This window comes from Phyllopteryx taeniolatus, chromosome 19 (genome assembly GCF_024500385.1).
Source record: "Phyllopteryx taeniolatus isolate TA_2022b chromosome 19, UOR_Ptae_1.2, whole genome shotgun sequence".
In the NCBI taxonomy this organism is placed as follows: Eukaryota; Metazoa; Chordata; class Actinopteri; order Syngnathiformes; family Syngnathidae; genus Phyllopteryx; species Phyllopteryx taeniolatus.
The window spans coordinates 4,217,490-4,235,635 of record NC_084520.1 but is presented as its reverse complement, the minus strand read 5'-3'; the positions used below and the strand labels follow the sequence as shown (position 1 = coordinate 4,235,635).

The 18,146-nt window shown below is 39.2% G+C and overlaps 2 protein-coding genes across 5 annotated transcripts; both read left to right on the top strand.

The window, feature by feature from the left end:
* Window positions 1-35: 35 nt before the first annotated feature.
* Window positions 36-8,514, top strand: LOC133469066 (ER lumen protein-retaining receptor 2). The gene is made up of 5 exons (XM_061755648.1): window positions 36-336; window positions 2,142-2,242; window positions 2,454-2,612; window positions 5,128-5,380; window positions 7,401-8,514. The coding sequence occupies exons 1-5, from the start codon at window positions 246-248 to the stop codon at window positions 7,433-7,435; spliced, it is 639 nt and encodes a 212-aa protein (XP_061611632.1). The 5' UTR covers window positions 36-245; the 3' UTR covers window positions 7,436-8,514.
* Window positions 8,515-9,118: 604 nt separating this feature from the next.
* LOC133469064 (zinc finger protein 454-like) lies at window positions 9,119-17,749 on the top strand. Of its 4 annotated transcripts, XM_061755643.1 has the most exons (9): window positions 9,119-9,522; window positions 9,632-9,834; window positions 9,912-9,998; window positions 10,097-10,195; window positions 10,336-10,419; window positions 13,141-13,251; window positions 13,329-13,452; window positions 13,723-13,886; window positions 13,973-14,142. In XM_061755643.1, the coding sequence occupies exons 1-9, from the start codon at window positions 9,513-9,515 to the stop codon at window positions 14,078-14,080; spliced, it is 990 nt and encodes a 329-aa protein (XP_061611627.1). In that variant the 5' UTR covers window positions 9,119-9,512; the 3' UTR covers window positions 14,081-14,142. The 4 variants fall into 4 exon arrangements, with proteins under 4 accessions (XP_061611627.1, XP_061611625.1, XP_061611624.1 ...); XM_061755641.1 differs by having other exon boundaries at window positions 9,126-9,522; window positions 9,695-9,834; window positions 13,723-17,749; XM_061755640.1 differs by having other exon boundaries at window positions 9,128-9,522; window positions 13,723-17,749.
* Window positions 17,750-18,146: the final 397 nt, after the last annotated feature.

Genomic DNA, 18,146 nt, shown 5'->3' with positions numbered 1-18,146 from the left:
TCCTCTAATTGGTTGAGCCGGAAGCGGATCCCATGTCCTATTGGCTATTGCAGTCCTGGTCACGGCCCCGAGCCACGTCGCCCATTGCTCGCCATTTTCCCCAATCTTAGCAAGCTACACTCGCTTTTATCTTCTTGTTTCCCCCCCCAAAGCTATAAGGCCACACATTTTTTTCGTCACCAGAGTCGCTTTTAGCTCATCGTAGAGTCTTCATTTCATTCCCGTCTGCTGGAGCTCTCTGCAACATGAATATCTTCAGGCTCACCGGCGACCTGTCCCACCTAGCAGCCATCATCATTCTGCTGCTCAAAATATGGAAAACCCGGTCTTGTGCCGGTAAGTGGCCACATATCTTCACCAGCAGCCTTCAACATTTCATTTCCTACCGATAATAAATGTCACGTGACGTCACACTATACGATTATGTATCTGGAGTGGGATCAGAGTAGCTGCTTGTCAGCTAGTTGTAGCTAGCTTTGTTAGCGCTGTGGGCCTCACACTTCGGATGTCATAACTAAGTTGAGCTCAAAACAATTACCGGTGTTGTTGTGTCCCCACCCCCCCAACCGGTTGCATGTGTATGTCATTTTAAAGAAAGCTGAATTCGATACATGTTAGGGATTTGGTTGTCTCTTCTCTGTCTCTAACTGACGTGGCATCTAATAGCGCTTTCAAAGAGACAATATTGCATCCCAAATAATAGAAAGTTGGTGTGGCAAAATCCTGGACCTTTCATAGAGTTGTCGGCTTTTACTGCAACACAGATCTTAAAGAAGCATTCAAACGCATATTAGTTTTGCGTCCCTGTTGTTTCAGCAAGCACCTCAAGACGAGCAGTCAAACATACGGTTTGAGCAAACTTTAGTCTAAAATGAATGCATTACAAACATGTATGGGCTACAGCATTAGGTACACCACCACAATATAATGAGATCCAGTACAAGGTTTGCATCATATTTTTTTTTGTTCATTAGAAAGATAATTTTTACACTATCTTGGGGGTCTTAAGTTTATCATAATGTTAAACTATTGTGGTAGTTTGAGGCATTGCAGCCGGAAACTTAACAGCAGGAGTGTCCAAACCTCTTCCTCAGAAAACTCTTTCGGATGCAGGGGCCACGTTCAAATACTTCACCTTTAATTTATTAAACATGGTAAAAAGCAATCTACCAAGCAATTTTTATATTGTTTATAAATTATAGTTTAAAAGAAAAACTACTCAATCACAGTTTTCTGATAAGGCATGTTTTTTAAATAATTTTTTTAAGATCATTAATTGCATTTGGACAAGGAGCAGAAAGTGGAGGAAACCATTTTTGCTTATCTTCATTCACTGTAATGAAGAGAACTCTCGTTACTATTTTAGCTGTAAATAGTGTGTATGTATATTTTTAGCATCTTAATAGCCTGAGTCGTTTTTAAGTTACTGTCACAATATCAATTAAAAAAAAAAAAAAAAAAAAGATAACAGGTTCTCAGTCATGTAGGTCAGTAATCAGCACAGGTTGAATCAAGGCAACTCAACTACTTGTTGAATATGTTTTCTAAAAAAAAAAAAATATTTCCAAAAATGTTAAATCAATAACCTTGGCAATTATGCTGACAATATCTAGAAATATCTGGACACGCTCTGTATAAGAGATTGAAAAAATGGAATGTGGGCCATAAGTGGCCCTTTGGCCATAGTTTGGACACCGATGGACTACAGCATACCGAGTTATGTTTTTAACGTTTTTAAATAGCTAAATGAGTTAACCATCTTATCAGTTTGACACATCATTGCAAACTTGATAGTCAATTTTGAGTGTAAAAAACTAAAAATGAAAGCCATTTAATACATCATCATCTAATGAACTATCTTGCGTGTTTTGTTTCCTGTTGCTGACTATTGCACAGATCCAAAGTTCTCATGACACCACTTATTTTCGGGCATGGTGCTGCTTTGTAACATTGCAATTCAGATGGACAAATCATTGAATATAGTGCCTCCATTCTATACTTGTTGCAAACGCTATACTTGCCCACATTAGCGTGTCAACATAGTAGCCTACATAAATGGGAAAATTGCTCATAATTACTGCATAGAGTGTAGTTACTGTTCAGTATTTTAGATGGAAAAAATGTTTGGTGTCTCTTCTCAGGAATTTCCGGAAAGAGTCAGGTCCTGTTTGCGTTGGTGTTCACCACTCGCTACTTGGACCTGCTCACATCCTTCATCTCCCTCTACAACACAACCATGAAGGTGAGACGCATTGTTCATCCTAATGTATTTGTCCTGTATACCGGTTTTCCTCTCAGCATTTCAACACATAGTATTAAGGCCCTGCTGGTACGGCAAAGTTGACACACCTTTGTTGACTCGCGGTTGCTTGACTAGATGTGGGTAAATACGTATAACGTCTCTTCTTGGTTGAACACAGCAGAAGGAGTGAATGCTTCCCATTGTCTTCCAGATCGTCTACATCGGATGTGCATATGCCACCGTGTACCTGATCTACCTGAAGTTCAAAGCGACTTATGATGGAAACCATGATACGTTCCGAGTGGAGTTTCTCGTCGTCCCTGTCGGTGGCCTTGCATTTCTGGTTAATCACGACTTCTCTCCCTTGGAGGTCAGACATTCACCATGTTTGCATGCCCCTCCTTGATGAGAATACCAGAGTTCAGAAACATTTTTACCTCAGCATTGTGACAAACTGTCAGCACTATTTACACAGTTGCATCAGGCACATTGTCCTGCTGTAGTAGTTGGGCCGTGGTACAATATGGAGACTGTTAAGGCAAAAATCGTGGAGAAATATCCCTAGAAAATCAAACAAAATGTGGAGTTCCAACTGTCGTCATGCATGACATTGTGTGTGACATCAGCAAATCTTGCGATAAATTGGCTCATTGTGCATCTTTATGATTAACTCCCCAGTGTGTTTTACTTTATTTTGTCTGTAACTCCAACACAGAAGAGTGTCAATGATAGCAAAGGCAAAATTTAAGGGTCCCGTATTTTTGCATTTACAGTCGTGTGAAAGTGTTTGGCCCCTTCGCGATTTTTATTTATTTATTGCATCTTAGTCACAGTTAAATGTTTCCCATCATCAAACAAATTTAAATGTTAGTCAAGGACAACACAAGTAAACACAAAAGGCATTTGTTTAATGAAGGTTTTTATTATTAAGGGAGAAAAAAAATCCAAACTTACATAGCCCTGTGTGGAAAAAGTGATTGCCCCCGAACCCTAATAACTGGTTGGGCCAACCTTAGCAGCAACAACTGCAATCAAGCGTTTGCGATAACTTGCAATCAGTCTTTTACAGTACTTTGGAGGAAATTTGGCCAACTCATCTTTGCCGAATTTCTGTAATTCAGCCATATTGGAGGGCTTTCGAGCATGAACTGCCCTTTTAAGGTCATGCCACAGCATCTCAATAGGATTCAGGTCAGGACTTTGACGAGGCCACTCCAAAGTCTTCATTTTGGTTTTCTTCAGCCATTCAGAGGTGCACTTGCTGGTGTGTTTTGGATCATTGTCCTGCTGCAGAACCAAAGTTTGTTTTAGCTTGAGGTCAGGATTTTTTGGTAGACAGCAGAATTCATGGTTCCATTTATCACAGCATGTCCATCCAGGTCCTGAAGAATCAGAACAGCCCCAGACCATCACACTAACACCACCATATTTTACTGTTGATATGATGTTCTTTTTCTGAAATGCGGTTACGTTTACGCCCGATGTAATGGGACACACACATTCCAAAACGTTCAACTTTTGTCTCGTCAGACCACAGATTATTTTCTCAAAAGTCTTGGGGAACGTCTTTTGGCAAAATTGAGATGAGCCTTGATGTTCTTTTTGCTCAGCAATGGTTTTCTTTTTGGAACTCTGCCATTCAGGTCTTTTTTTCCTCGTCTCGTTCTTATGGTGGAGTCGCTGCACTCTTGGGGTAATTTTGATCGGCTGGACATTCCTGAGAAGGTTCACCACTGTTCTCTGTTTTTGCCATTTGTGGATAATGGCTCTCACTGTGTTTCGCTGGAGTCCCAAAGCTTTAGAAATAGCTTTATAACCTTTTCCACACTGATAGATCTCAATTACTTTCTTTCTCATTTGTTCCTGAAATTTTTTTAGATCTCTGTATGATGTCTAGCATCTGAGAATCTTTTGGTCTACTTTATTTTGACAGGCAGGTCCTAGTTAAGTGATTTCTTGATTGAGAACACGTGTGGCAGTATCAGGCTTGGGTGTGGCTAGAGAAATTGAACTCTGCTAAGATAAACCACAGTTATGTTTTAACTGGGAGGGTAATCACTTTTTCACACAGGGCCATGTAGGTTTGGATTTATTTTTCTCCCTTAATAATGAAAACCTTCATTTAAAAACTGCCTTTTGTGTTTACTTGTGTTGTCTTTGACAAATAATTAAATTTGTTTGATGATGGTGTGAAACATTTAAGTGTGACAAACATGCAAACAAATAACAAATCGGAAGGGGTCAAACACTTTTTCACACCACTGTAGACCTCCATAAAGTGACTCTCTAACATGGTCTTGGTGTAAAAGTGTCAAGTTCATTTAAAAAAAAAAAAAAAAAAAACACCTTGGTTTTGTCATACGAGAGTCCAGAGAAGGCCCCTCTGACAGCTATAGTGGTCTACATCCCAAATACTAGAGAAAGTTGGTTTGGCAAAAATCTGTCTCCTTTAATAACAATAGAACTCGAAATGGAACTTACTGTGTTATAGTAAAGGGCTTGGATTCTCAGTACAATATGAGCAATACAATTCCTTAAAAGGGAACTAAATCCCCAAATTTGGGGGGACAAGAATACGTTATGTTCGCCAACTAGTCTAGATGCAGTATTCTGATTAATATTGTCTTTGTGGAATAAGAATTAAAACAGAGTAATTCATCAATTTTCATGCATCTCAGGGAGCCGCCATGTTGGGCAATATCGCCCTCTGCTGTCGACCGAAATGAACATTACAACTACCCTCGCGCGTCATGTCAGCTATATGCTGAATGTCACTTGACCAAACCCTGAATACAGTTTAGCGGACTCCCTGTGTATGCTGCGGTAACTAGCATAACTACGGATTGATGACGTGATGGTTTGAACAAATGTTGGTTCTGCTCCAGATCCTGTGGACTTTCTCTATCTACTTGGAGTCTGTGGCCATCCTGCCACAGCTCTTCATGATCAGCAAGACGGGAGAGGCCGAGACCATCACCACCCACTACTTGTTCTTTTTGGGACTCTACAGAGCTCTGTACCTTATGAACTGGATATGGCGGTTCTACTTTGAGGGATTCTTCGACATGATTGCCATCGTTGCAGGGGTGGTGCAAACCATCCTCTACTGCGACTTTTTCTACTTGTATGTAACGAAAGGTAAGTCTTCTGCCTTTTCAGATCCGTCATTAGATATGCCGTACTGACAGTTGGACCTTGGACACGTTTACTACATTTTATTTATTTAACCAGGTAAGGCAGTTGAGAACGGGTTCTCATTTATAATGCTGACCTGACTGCAGACAGCAGAGGAAAACAAGGCAAAATAAAAGCAAATACAAAAAAGTACAAGCTGTACTATGTGGACTACACAACATATAAACAAAAAATGTAACTTGTACTTGATTACAGTGTTCTTGATAAATACATTAGATAACATTTACCTCAAAGAACACGTACACTCTTTTAGCATTTAAATGTCAACGTCAACAGAGCATACAGTTAACTGTCTTGTGTGTTCTGCTTTCCCATGCAGTATTTATGAAAGAAACTTTCTCTGAGAATATTTTGTGATAAGTCCCCCAAAATTGTAGAAATGTTTCAGGTGCAGTAATCTTTTGATAACATTACAATACAGTGAGTCAGTGAGTATACTCACTTGGAAGGGTTTTAACTACCTTTTTAACCTGCACTGCATATTAGACTTTACACCGATTTTATTGGCCTGATTGGTATCGGCCGATAATTAGCATTTTATGCTGATCGGCTTTAATGTCATAATTCGCCGATCCAATCAATGACGTCATTGATCGGCTGCGCAAAAGACACTTACTCCGCGTTTCCATCGTGCACAGTATATTTGAATCCAAAAGCTAGTTTATTTTTAGCCCTGTCGCGTGTCTTTTGACGTAGTACTGTAAATATCTGACGGCCGATAAAGTTATTTAAAAAAAAAAAAAAAAAAAAAAAAAAAACATGTTGGCGGTGTGGGACAGACAACACGTCTGAGACAGACAACACGTAATGCCTGGATCAGACCACAAGACAAATTTGCTCTTTCGTGATTGCACTATGTCAGACTACTGCAATAAAGTCTTGTATTCCGATATCACCACATCCCGTTTTTCACGATCATTGGGCTTTATCTTGTCAAATCAAATGCGACCGGATAGACTCGTTACTGTGGCGACGACAAGAAGAGTGGATCGCGCCGACTGCATTAGGACAAAATGGGGGAAAATGTGTGTTGGTGGTCACCGGTGCTCAGGACAGGAGAGGACGTTCGTTTAAGGCTTGCTTGAGGTATATTCATTCACTTTTAGTACAATACAGCTGCAAGCAGGCAACATGCTGCCGTTCTGTCAAATCATGCTCTAAAGTTTCGGTGTGGGTGAAGTAATTTAATTACAATAAAGTAATTTAATTACAGTAAGTTAGCACCCATTATTTCTGTCATGTTGTAATGTTGGTTTGACCTGACTGATTAGAATACACGATCTGACTAGAGTCGTGATTTCCAACCTTTATGGAGCAAAGGCACATATTTTACAATTGAAAAATCTCACGGCACACCAACAAACAATGTGACAAAAAGTGGATACATTAATTCCTGTATGTACTTCCTGCCATCTAATAGAAGACCATTCATTTGTTCTGTCTGTCACTATGCCTCACTGGCGTAAATAGATGAACAAAGATACATTATTTATTGTACATATAATTTTTTGAGGAATTAAGTACACAAGTATATACAATAAATGAACAGGTTATTTAAATAGACACATTGCTCCATCTTGTGATCGGATCGGTGATCGGTTATCGTTTTTTTTTTTAATTCGCTGATCGGCCCCAAAAATCCTGTGTAAAGCCTACTGCATATGTACTTTTTAGGAATAAAACCTTGTTCTTTTTATTAACATTTTTGTCTACTCCGCTGCTGGTTTTTTAATGTTGGTCATGGTGGTGGTACCAAGTTAGAGAACCACTATTGTAAGTTGTTGGCTGGGTTATGTTTTCAATACTTGACACACACACACACACACACACAAATGTCCATGTGAAGTTGTGCATTGTGAGGGATTAACATTGGGGCTAAAACTGACTTTGATGGAAGGCATTGAGAATGTGTGGGTCTTCTGTGTTCTTTTTGTGTTACATTTTTTTTCTCCTCTCATTGTAGTTCTCAAAGGAAAGAAGCTCAGTTTGCCTGCCTAAGTGCCTGCCACAGAGGAGCGTATTGGCAGACTGAAAGAGGGGGACTGCCTGGGAGGAGGGGATGCAGTGGACACCTCCGACCTCTCCCCCTCCACCACCACTCCTTGCTCTTCCCCTCCCGCCAGAGTAAGATGCCTGAGACAGAAAAAAGTAGGAGTGGCTGTCTGCATTGTCTTCTGACCATCTTCAGAACATCTGCAGAAGCTAGTCCATGCTTGTTGGGTATCTGTTTGACGCATCTTGCATTAATTCTTTTTATTACTTTGTATAAAGGAAGGGGGGAAAAAAGTGGGAAACATTTTCTACATTAAAAAAAAAAATTCTGGAAATATGTAAGAGATTTTTTTGCATTTACAAATTCATTTGGCCTTGTATGATATTGAAATGGCTATGGTGGGATATTATTCACTGTTTGAGATTGTATGTACATTCTAAATAAATGCACATTGCTTTTCCTTCACTTTTATGTTGGAAGGAAGGTAATACATCCTCCAAACTTAATGTTAATTGTATTCTTCAGTTTTAGCGGTAAAAAGAATTTTTTTATTTTGTTTCCCCATGATGTGATTTTTATATTTACAGTAACAAAATTTGCTGGGGAAAAGAGCATGATTGGAGTTTAGGAGTCTGTTATTATTGAAATGCTTTCACAGTTGATCAGTATAGGTTATTATGTGCTCTGTTATGCCACATTGTTGCATAGATTGCTTAACAAAGATATGCTACACAGTATCTTAAAAATCACAGTGAGCACTTCTAAACGTAAATGGCTTTCTCAAGACATCAAATTCACTACTCTGAATTTTCTTAGTTGCGAGATACTTTACTGTGAGAAAATGCAGATTTATATTTTTGTTGGGTGCAGATATTTATGTTCATCTTATGATACTCGTTTGTAATGAACAAGAGTCAGAAGTGTCCCACTGTTGTGTATAATTCCAACTTTTAGAGCACTCTTCTGCTCTGTACTTGGCTTTGATTTTACAGGTGGTCATGCAAACAATTGAAAACTTCCTTGAAATTATCAGAGCATTTTCCACGTTGCCAGTGCCAGCACAAATAAAGACTATGAAATCGCTTGTCTTGTGGAAGTTACTATTACAAAGAGAACTGCTTAATAGTTGCTTTCATTCAGTTTGCAATTATCAACAGGGTATACGAGCAAGCAACTTCCACATTCGGCAAAATAGGTCAAGGCACCCACAGTGATTCCATCAAAATGTCAAGAGCTACGAAAGATGATAATAGCCCTTGTTTATCCTTTGTTCGTGTTTACATATATTTGTATAAATAATCTATATACATGTATTTAACTTTTGTCCGAAGACGCCAGCCATAAAGAACATTTTAGCAAGTTCGGCGAATCGGCTTCGAACCAACATGACCGTCAACCTGTAGTTATGGTCGCCATCGCAGTATACACAGGAAGTTCGCTACAGTCTGTTTTCCCCGGTTTTTGGTCACGTAACGTTCCGCATATGGCGCATTATTATATAGTGTCCATTCCGTAAAAAAAGTTTGATAATTAGTAGTTACAAACATATTTCTTGTACATACATTAACGACAAAGTAATTTTTACTGCCGGGAGTAATGACGTAAACTACTTGTGTGTTATTTTCACATCTGCACATGGGCAATTGCGACGTACTTGTCACGTGATCGTTTCCGCCTGTCATTTAGTCTTAAGATTAATAAATAGTGATATGAAATGACCCTGTGTACAATAATGATGTTAGTAAGCAATTTTATACTTTACCAATGATATGCTTTTGTTCCTGAAATGTGCTGAAGTGGATTTGTGAGCGGCGGAACCTTTGCTTACAGTGTGAGAATGCAAGCCGGACACAATATCGTCGGACGAATGAACGTCGTCAATAGAACGTTGAGTAGCTAGTTTCATGGTTTTGGGATTCGTTTATACTGTACAGTAAGTACAGAAGTATTTTAGCTAACGGTAACAATATGCTTTGAAATACTGACATATTTTAAATAACTGACGTGTGGAGTTGAAGGAAGAAGCTACTTTTTTTGGGGGGGGGGGGGGTGACATTTACGGACTGAACTCGAAGGGACAAAATGAATACAGGTACATTTCATTTAAAAAACTATCAGTGCACATGCGTTACTTTACATACAATTAGTGTATGGTATTCTGATGCAATTGGAAATGTTTAATGTACTTATACTTAATTTAGGTGTGCAACTTCCTGTCTCTGCTTTGCGCCTCCTGGTGTCACCAATTCAACTCGTCTCTGCAGCAATCTGGCAGACCATAGAGCAACGAGTTGTGGATGATTATGGAATGCTCGAGGATTTTGTTTCCATGGTTACAGAGCTTGTTCCAGAGCTGCTTACCAATAGTCAGCGGACGCAACTCATCCTGGGCCTCAGAGCACAGGTACTGTCACAGTAGTATTGTACTAGTAACATTATAATTATATTCATACACGTAATTCAATTCTTTAATGATTTTAGCAAATCCTGGAGTTATGTCAGTTGGAAGAAAAGGCTAATTTCAATGTTATGGAGCAACACCTGGACAGGATGAACATCCTTGTTAAGGTATTCATATGCAATTGAGATGAGTTTGAAGTTCATATGACTTCATTGCACGAGTCTCCTTATTTCTGCTGCTCATGAGGTTTCACAATGTTTCATAGACCTCTTCTGCAAATGACCATGATGATCGATGCTCAACTTTTGTGGATTTTGTGAAACATTTGCTGAACAATCCTGCTGAGAGGAAAAACTTTTTTCTTGTAAGTGTCAATGCTGTAAAATGGACAGATTTGGGGCGATACATGTCATAATGAGGATCTGCTGCCTTGGATTTTATTTCTGAACAAAAGAGAGTTTTCAGTAATATCCATCCATTTTCCGTACCGCTTATCCTCACTAGGTTTGGGGGCATGCTGGAAGCTATCCCAGCCATCTCTGGTTGAGAGGCGGAGTACAACCTGAACTGGTCACCAGCCAATTGCAGGTTTATAATTAACATTTTAATGGATACAATTTGTAAGTGGCGAACATTTTGACACAGAGCTGAAGATGACAGTATGTTATTGTCTAATAGTTGGGTGACAAATCAACCCATTGAAACAGTCAAAATGGGCAGATATTATTTAGAGCTTCAGCTGCAAGAAAAAATATGGGAAACCTTTGGACTTAAGTGTTCTCTGCCATATTGCTTTTCATCGTTCTCACCCCTGCTATTTCATGGAAGTTTAAGCCATTTATTATGTTTATTTTTATTTTTATTTTTTTTAACAGTATGGGAAAGAGCCACAGTCACGATATACTGTTTGGCCATTTTTTTAATGCAGGGGGAACATTAAAACACAAACAATGAGCACACGCATGCAGGAGCTGCTGTTGGCCACAGCTCAAGCCTCGACACTCACAAACAGACTTGCCGACGTCAAATGCAACCCCACGATGCCCTGCCTCTTAAAAGGCACATTCATCTATCTTACACCCACACACTACAATACATACAATATTTTTCTACAAAGTGTTTTTGAAAGTGTGTTTTTATACTTCTAATTGTGTTTAAAAGATGCGGGAGGTGTAAAACTATTGGGGAAGAAAGTTTTTGTATGGTATTGCAGATTTTCACCTGTTTGCTGGTAGGTCTGGAACGAATCTATGGGCTGAAATATCTGCCACTGGGAACTGAATTTGAATCATTTATATTTGAATTAGAATCGCTAAACTTTAATAATTGTTTTAAAAAACTGAATTTGAATAACATAATTTTATATTTTTTTGTTTAATTTGAAACATTGCATTTAAAAAGTGAATCTGAATGCCATAATTTGAAACTATTTTAATTTTTAATTTGAAATTGGGCGGCACGGTAGGCGACTGGTTAGAGCGTCTGCCTCACAGTTCTCAGGACCGGGGTTCAATCCCCGGCCCCGCCTGTGTGGAGTTTGCATGTTCTCCCCGTGCCTGCATGGGTTATCTCCGGGCACTCCGGTTTCCTCCCACATCCCAAAGACATGCATGGTAGGTTAATTGAAGTCTCTAAATTGCCTGTAGGTGTGAATGTGAGTGCGGATGGTTGTTTGTTTGTATGTGCCCTGCGATTGGCTGGCAACCAGTTCAGGGTGTAGCCCGCCTCCTGCCCGATGATAGCTGGGATAGGCTCCAGCACTCCGCGACCCTTGTGAGGATAAGCGGCTCAGAAAATGGATGGATGGATGGAATTTGAAATTGAATTTATTAGTTTGGAAACTTCAATAAACTTGAAAATGAATGTAAGATTGTGTCCGTAATGAAAATGCAAATGATATATTTTCACATTGTTTGATCATTTCAGATTCGGTTCGACATAATCAATTTCAAATTAGCTGTGACAGACATTCGGGTCCTTTAGAAATAGCAATCGATCGGAAATACACAGATCTTCTCTCCGGACAAACAGTGCTTTTGTTTTTGAGCATGTCACATAAGGCCTCTCTGGAAAGTCAAATCTTATAAGTAGCTACAGTATTTTAAACTTCATACCACCTTTCCTTAACTTTTGGGGAATGCAACATATGGTCAGAAAGAGATTAAAAAAAGGTGCTTCCTTTCGAACATAGGAAAGGACAGTGTACTGTAGGAACATATCACACCGAATTGACTACATCGGTATGTTCAGGTTTATTTTTTTATTTATAATTTTTTTTTAAATTTCCAACATAACGTCATCCAGGCATTGAACTCCATACCCTGGGCTTTACTGACACAGTGGGGTAGAAACAGCACACAGCACATATCGATACAGACAGCACTGTTTCAAATGAATTTAGGGGGTTTATATGAATGAGCCCTGTCCATTTTTGGGATATTTTTTTAACTTTGATATTTTCCACCACCGGCAAATAAGTTGAAGTCAAAGGTTAGAGGGCAGAAATTTGGGCACACAGTTTTGAACAAGTTAAGCTTTTAAAGTCAGCTGGGATAGGCTCCAGCGCCCCGTGACCCTAACCAGGATAAGCGGTGTTGAAAATGGATGGATGGATGGATAGTTCCTGAACAGAACCGATATTTGGCCGAAACCTGATTTATTACTGAACAAGGGCGTTCGTGAACCGAGGTTCCACTGTACTTTTTGTAACCCTTTCCAGCAACCTTGTAAGTTAATAATTCTTAATAGTGCAATAAGCAGTAAGCAGTACGGAAAATGGTTGGATGAAGGTCTCGTGAGAGCTCATTTGTACATGGCATGGTTCACATCAGGCAATGCTTCTTTAGAATACAAAACTCAAATCTCGTGTGTGTGTTTTTTTTTTTTGTAGGGCAGCTTTAACTAATGCCACCAATCTCTTTATATTGATCAAACTTAAGTTAGGTGACTCCGATTAGCTCTGTGAGAAGTCATTAACTTAGGGGTTCACATACCTTTTCAGCCCTGCAATGTTTAGATGGCGGGTCCAATAGTTTACTGGTATTAGTTTAAGCATACTTTGTTTGTCTATTGTTGCGACAAAGATCAGATCACATTTTATGATCACTTTCTGCAGAAATCCAGGAAATTCAAAGGCTTCACTACTTTTTGTTACAACTGTATGTATTTTGTTGTGATCAGAATTCTCATACGACATTTGCAATTTCACTCAGAGAATGTAAATCTAATAACAGTATTTGCAAAACATTAGCATCTTTGTTTTTCTGTTAAATTCCTAGGGACTAAACATGTTATGTTTCTTGTCTTGAGAATGTTTTTCCCAAGGAGTTTGGCCCATCATATAACAAGGCTCTTCAGTGCCTGATGGAGCTCTTTCTGTCTAGACTTCAGGCATTTCTTCCTGGGAAAACCTTCCAACAGGTACGTACAAGACAATGTAAATATATTACAAAGACATTGGTTATACTGTACTCGCAAACACATTTATTTTCATTTAGGTTGCCTCCACTTGTGGTGAGGTGTCCTCTGTTCTGGGAGACTGCTTGAAGTCCATATGTAGCTGTGATGAGCTTAGAACTCTGTTTCAGTATCACAAGAACAACAGCCAACTAGGACACAGTGGGAAGTCTTTTTCAATTATTTAAAACTGTAAATAAAAAATAAAAAAACATAATTAGACCTTTTGTTTTTCAAATTTTGCAATCTGATTTGCCAATTGATTGGCTTCTCCCACCTACTGTTTAAGTTACCATATTTGGTTTCTTGTCTTTGTAAAGGGCTATAATGTACATCTTAGACTTAGTAAACCAGGTATTTTGTGTAGTCATTGGATGGTGAACTACTATTTGAGTAAGTAATTAATTAAGCACCAAACCTTTTGTCACTTTACAGATATTTCCTCGGATGGCGCCTACATCATGTCTGCTCTCAAGTGTGCTGCAGTAAAAGATCATTGCTTGCAGGAGACCTATGCCTGCAAATCTTCTCCACATAGAGAATCTAAAAGAACCAAAAGGGATCAGCTCAGGATAGAGATTGATGAAGCTCATGAAACGGTAGAATGTGATTCAGACGAAATCACCAACAGTAAAGAAAATGTTAAAAGTCAAATTAATGATGTCTCTTGTCCTCAAATGGATAGCTGTGTTCAAGGGAAACCACTTGCGGGGTCATTGCAGTTTCGACCTGTGCGTCTGAACCGAGGACTAAAGATGAAAATGATTTTGGTGGAAGAGAAAAAAGGACTTGATTGTAAAGAGGATCTCCCTATTCACAAAGCTGTTTCCAGTCAAATAAAAGCATCTGTGATGAGACCTTCTGATTACTCTGACAATGAGGACAATGGAAGCGAATATTCCTCCTGGTCTTTCTATTCAGATGAGGACTCTCAGAGTAATCAAAGTTCATGGTCTGACTACTCTGGTGACGATGTATCCGATGTGACTCCTGTCATTTCATCTCCCAACTTCTTAAATGAGGTCACAAATGAAGACAAATCTTCAGCAGCTACCAGCACAAAGCGCATCGCCAGCCAAAACAAAGTTCCTCAAAAAAAGTCTTGTCAAGTCAAGTGCTTCATCTGCAATGAGCAAGTGAGCATCAATCTGCAAACTCACATAAGAACTCACTTCCCAGACGGTCAGTATACCTGCCTACAATGCAATACCAGGTTTAAACTATTCTCATCTCTGAAGACGCATTTAGTAAGAAAATGTTACGACTATGCTCAGCACCCGGTAGATCTTAGGCCGGGCCATGATCTTTATAAATGTGACCGTTGCGAGAAGGCCTTCAGGTACAACCAGTCACTGGAAGCCCACAAACGGACCCACAACGAACTCTACTGCAGCGTGTGCAGGAAAGTCTTAAAAGATGCAACTACATTAGAAAGGCATAAGGCCTCCCACACTGGGTTTCAGTGTACTCGATGTGAAGAGTCCTTCACTCTTTTTAAGCCCTTGCGCAGGCATTATCAACATTTCCACAAAATTAGCAGACCCTTTAAATGTAATAACTGCCCCAAAACATTCTCCAGGCTTGAGTATTTAATCAGACACGAATGGAGGGACACTGGTCATCTGCCGTTCCAGTGCAATGTGTGTGCTTTAAGATTTAGAGGTGACTACGATCTTATGTCGCATCAAAGGGTTCACACAAAGGAAAAACCCTATCTCTGTGGAGAGTGTGGGAAAACCTTCTCCCAGAAGCCCAATCTGCTGCGGCACCAGCGTTTCCTCCACAGTGAGTCAAAAAACGAAAAGAAATACTTCTGCACTGAGTGTGAGACATCCTTTAAAGAGAAAGGAGCTCTGATACAGCACCAGAGGCGGAAACACCTCAAGGAACTGATACGCCATCTGTGCCCAGACTGCGGGAAGACGCTCTCTGCATCAAACATCGCAAGACATAGGTTGATCCACACAGGAGAGAGACCTTTAAAATGCACAGCTCCTGATTGTAACAAGTCTTTCTTGTCAGCTACTGAGAGGAAGAAGCACGTTCTCATGCACCACTCCACTGAACGACCGTTCAAATGTGATACATGCGGAAAGGGCTTTGTCACAATTGGGTTACTTAATGAGCATTCTAAGAATCATTCAGGCAAGAAGCTGTTTGTATGCGACATCTGCATCAAGGCTTTCCCAAAACGCTACAGCATGATTAGGCACAAGAAGCTTGTGCATACGTCTACAAGTTGAAGGTGCCATATTTTACCAAATGTTTCTATGTAATATTGGCTCTATGGTGCCTCAGTAGACATGTGAAAGATGAATTGAAATCATCCACGTATTTCTGAGTTTCAGACGTTTTTCTCCCGAGAGGCCTGAAATCAGGTCATACGAATTTCTCGAGCTTATCTACATCACTAGCCAAGATCTCCGCCTATCTCTCCGCTTCCGAGCCAGCGCTGTCAACATAACAAACACGTATGCTCTCAACAAGTGGGTCTTCTACACGGAGGCAACCAATCAGAAGAAAGGGGGCAGTCTTATCCAAATATGGACAAAGTGGATCCAAAATAGAAGTAGCTGTCCGAGGGGCCTTTTTTTGGACACTCATATGACAAAATCAAGGTGTTTTTTTTTTTTTTTAAATAAAATTGACACTTTTAAATTAAGTCCATGTTAGAGAGGTACTCTATGGAGGTCTAAATAGCCAAAATATTGTGACCTTTAAGATATGATGTTACCCAAACTAATACAGGGACTCCTTGGTTTATTAACTGACTCTATGCATGCAGCACGTCCGTATTTGGGGTTAAGGAGGCATGCTACCTTACAATCACCAGGCAAACACATACTGAAAACAATGAGAACTAACTATTTAAACCACAGGTGTCAAACTGGTGGCCCGGGGGCCAGATCTGGCCCGCCACATCATTTTATGTGGCCCGCGAGCGCGTGCATCGACTTTGTTTCTTGCTAAAATACCATATTCCAAATTGGCTTCACACAGATTTTTTTTTACCAACCCCACTTTTAAAATAAAAATTTTTTTTTACTGGCTTTTGATTTCAAAAATAATTATCCATTAATTTGTGTGTATGTAATAATATGAGGCAATCATACACTCATATGGGGTTGCAGCCATAACGGCCCTCCGAGTGGAACCATAACTCCGATGTGGCCCGGGACAAAAATGAGTTTGACACCCATGATTATTCAAAGCATACTCGCTGTCAACTGGGATTACGTAAAGTTACAGTGAATGACGTACTACAGTCTACCTGAGACTGACTAATAAGACAGTATAGTATTTAATTTCTTAACATTTAAATGTATGAAAAAAAACACTGGAAAACTTGTCGAAAATACTGTACATCTTAGTGTGTTTGTGTAAGACTGATGTTATGGACCAAACTGAATCATAAATCAATTTGTGCATTTTCTGCACTGTAAATATGAAATAATGTCCTGTTTTTGAATAAAGGGATGGACATTTTGAAACTTGGCCTTGCGCACCAGTGGAGATTTCAGCATGACAACAACCCACAGCACATCACAAAAGTAGTGACGAAATGGTTAGCGGAGAAAAACTAACATTTTGCTGTGGCCCAGCCAGAGTCCTGACGTGAATCCAATTGAGAATGTGCGGAGGGAGCTGAAGATCAGGCTGATGGCTTGCAGACCCTCCAACCCGAAAGAGTTGGAGTTCATTGCTAACCATGAATGGGCAAAAATAGCAGTGTAGACGTGCAAAAAGTATTACAATTATATATCACTTATTTGTTGATGAAATGTTTTCGTCAGTCAGTGACCTTTTCAAATGAAATGATCCATTTCACAACATGCCAAGGAGGTTACAGAGGACAGAAAAAAAAGACATGAAACAGATTATATAAGTATGTTGTAAAGTTTATAATGTGATTTTACAGCTTTTTGGTTCATACAATTCGATATGGATGGGAAATAGTTTTCATATATATATATATAAAGCTCAAAGGAGTTTGGTTTCTTATGTGTAAATTTAAATCTATGAATGTATAATTTTGATAATAAAGTTAAATAAAATTGTGAGCGGGCGGTCATCATATTCAATAATACCACATTTTTCCAAAGCAAGGAGTAGCGGGGTTAAATATGATCAACTGCTTTGTGTATGGACAAGACCACAATAAATGGACCAATGTTTGTTTCTTCAGTTGGTATCTATCTTTCTTAAAGCTTTGCAGGTATTAACTGGTCGGATAAAATCTGTCATTTTATAAGAAATCTCTTTCATTTTGTTTGTGATGAAAAAGTTATGTGGCAGGAACCCAACCTTTTCCCAATTGATATTTCCTACAAAGGTAGACCAGTATGAAAATGCAGGAGGTGTGTCCAAATGTTCTTGCTGGTAGAAATGACGAATTACTCTGTTGTTGCCTGTAAAGCATGCATCTCCAATAAAGGTTTCAGTTTGAAGTTTGACTATTAGGTTATCAGAATCATCTTTATTTGCCAATTATGTCCAAAAAACACACAAGGAATTTGTCTCCGGTAGTTGGAGTCAATTTACAGAACACTTTTTACAGAACACTTTGGAGACAGAAAGACATTGACAAAAAAAAAACTGGGGAACCACAGTGATTAAGAAATTCAGTATATGTACAAACTATCCATTTTGGTTAAATAATTGACTAACTGGATGTCAACGTCAAACCAGCGTTGCAGAAAGATTGACTTATGCTTATAGAGTACGTCTATTGTTCCATATGATGAATCAATGAGGAGTAAAGTTTTGTTTGTACATTAAGTTTCCAGGATAGTAAGTAGCATTTGCTTATAAAGTAAATACAGTTTAAGGGAATTGTTTTTAATTAAAAGTGCAAAATA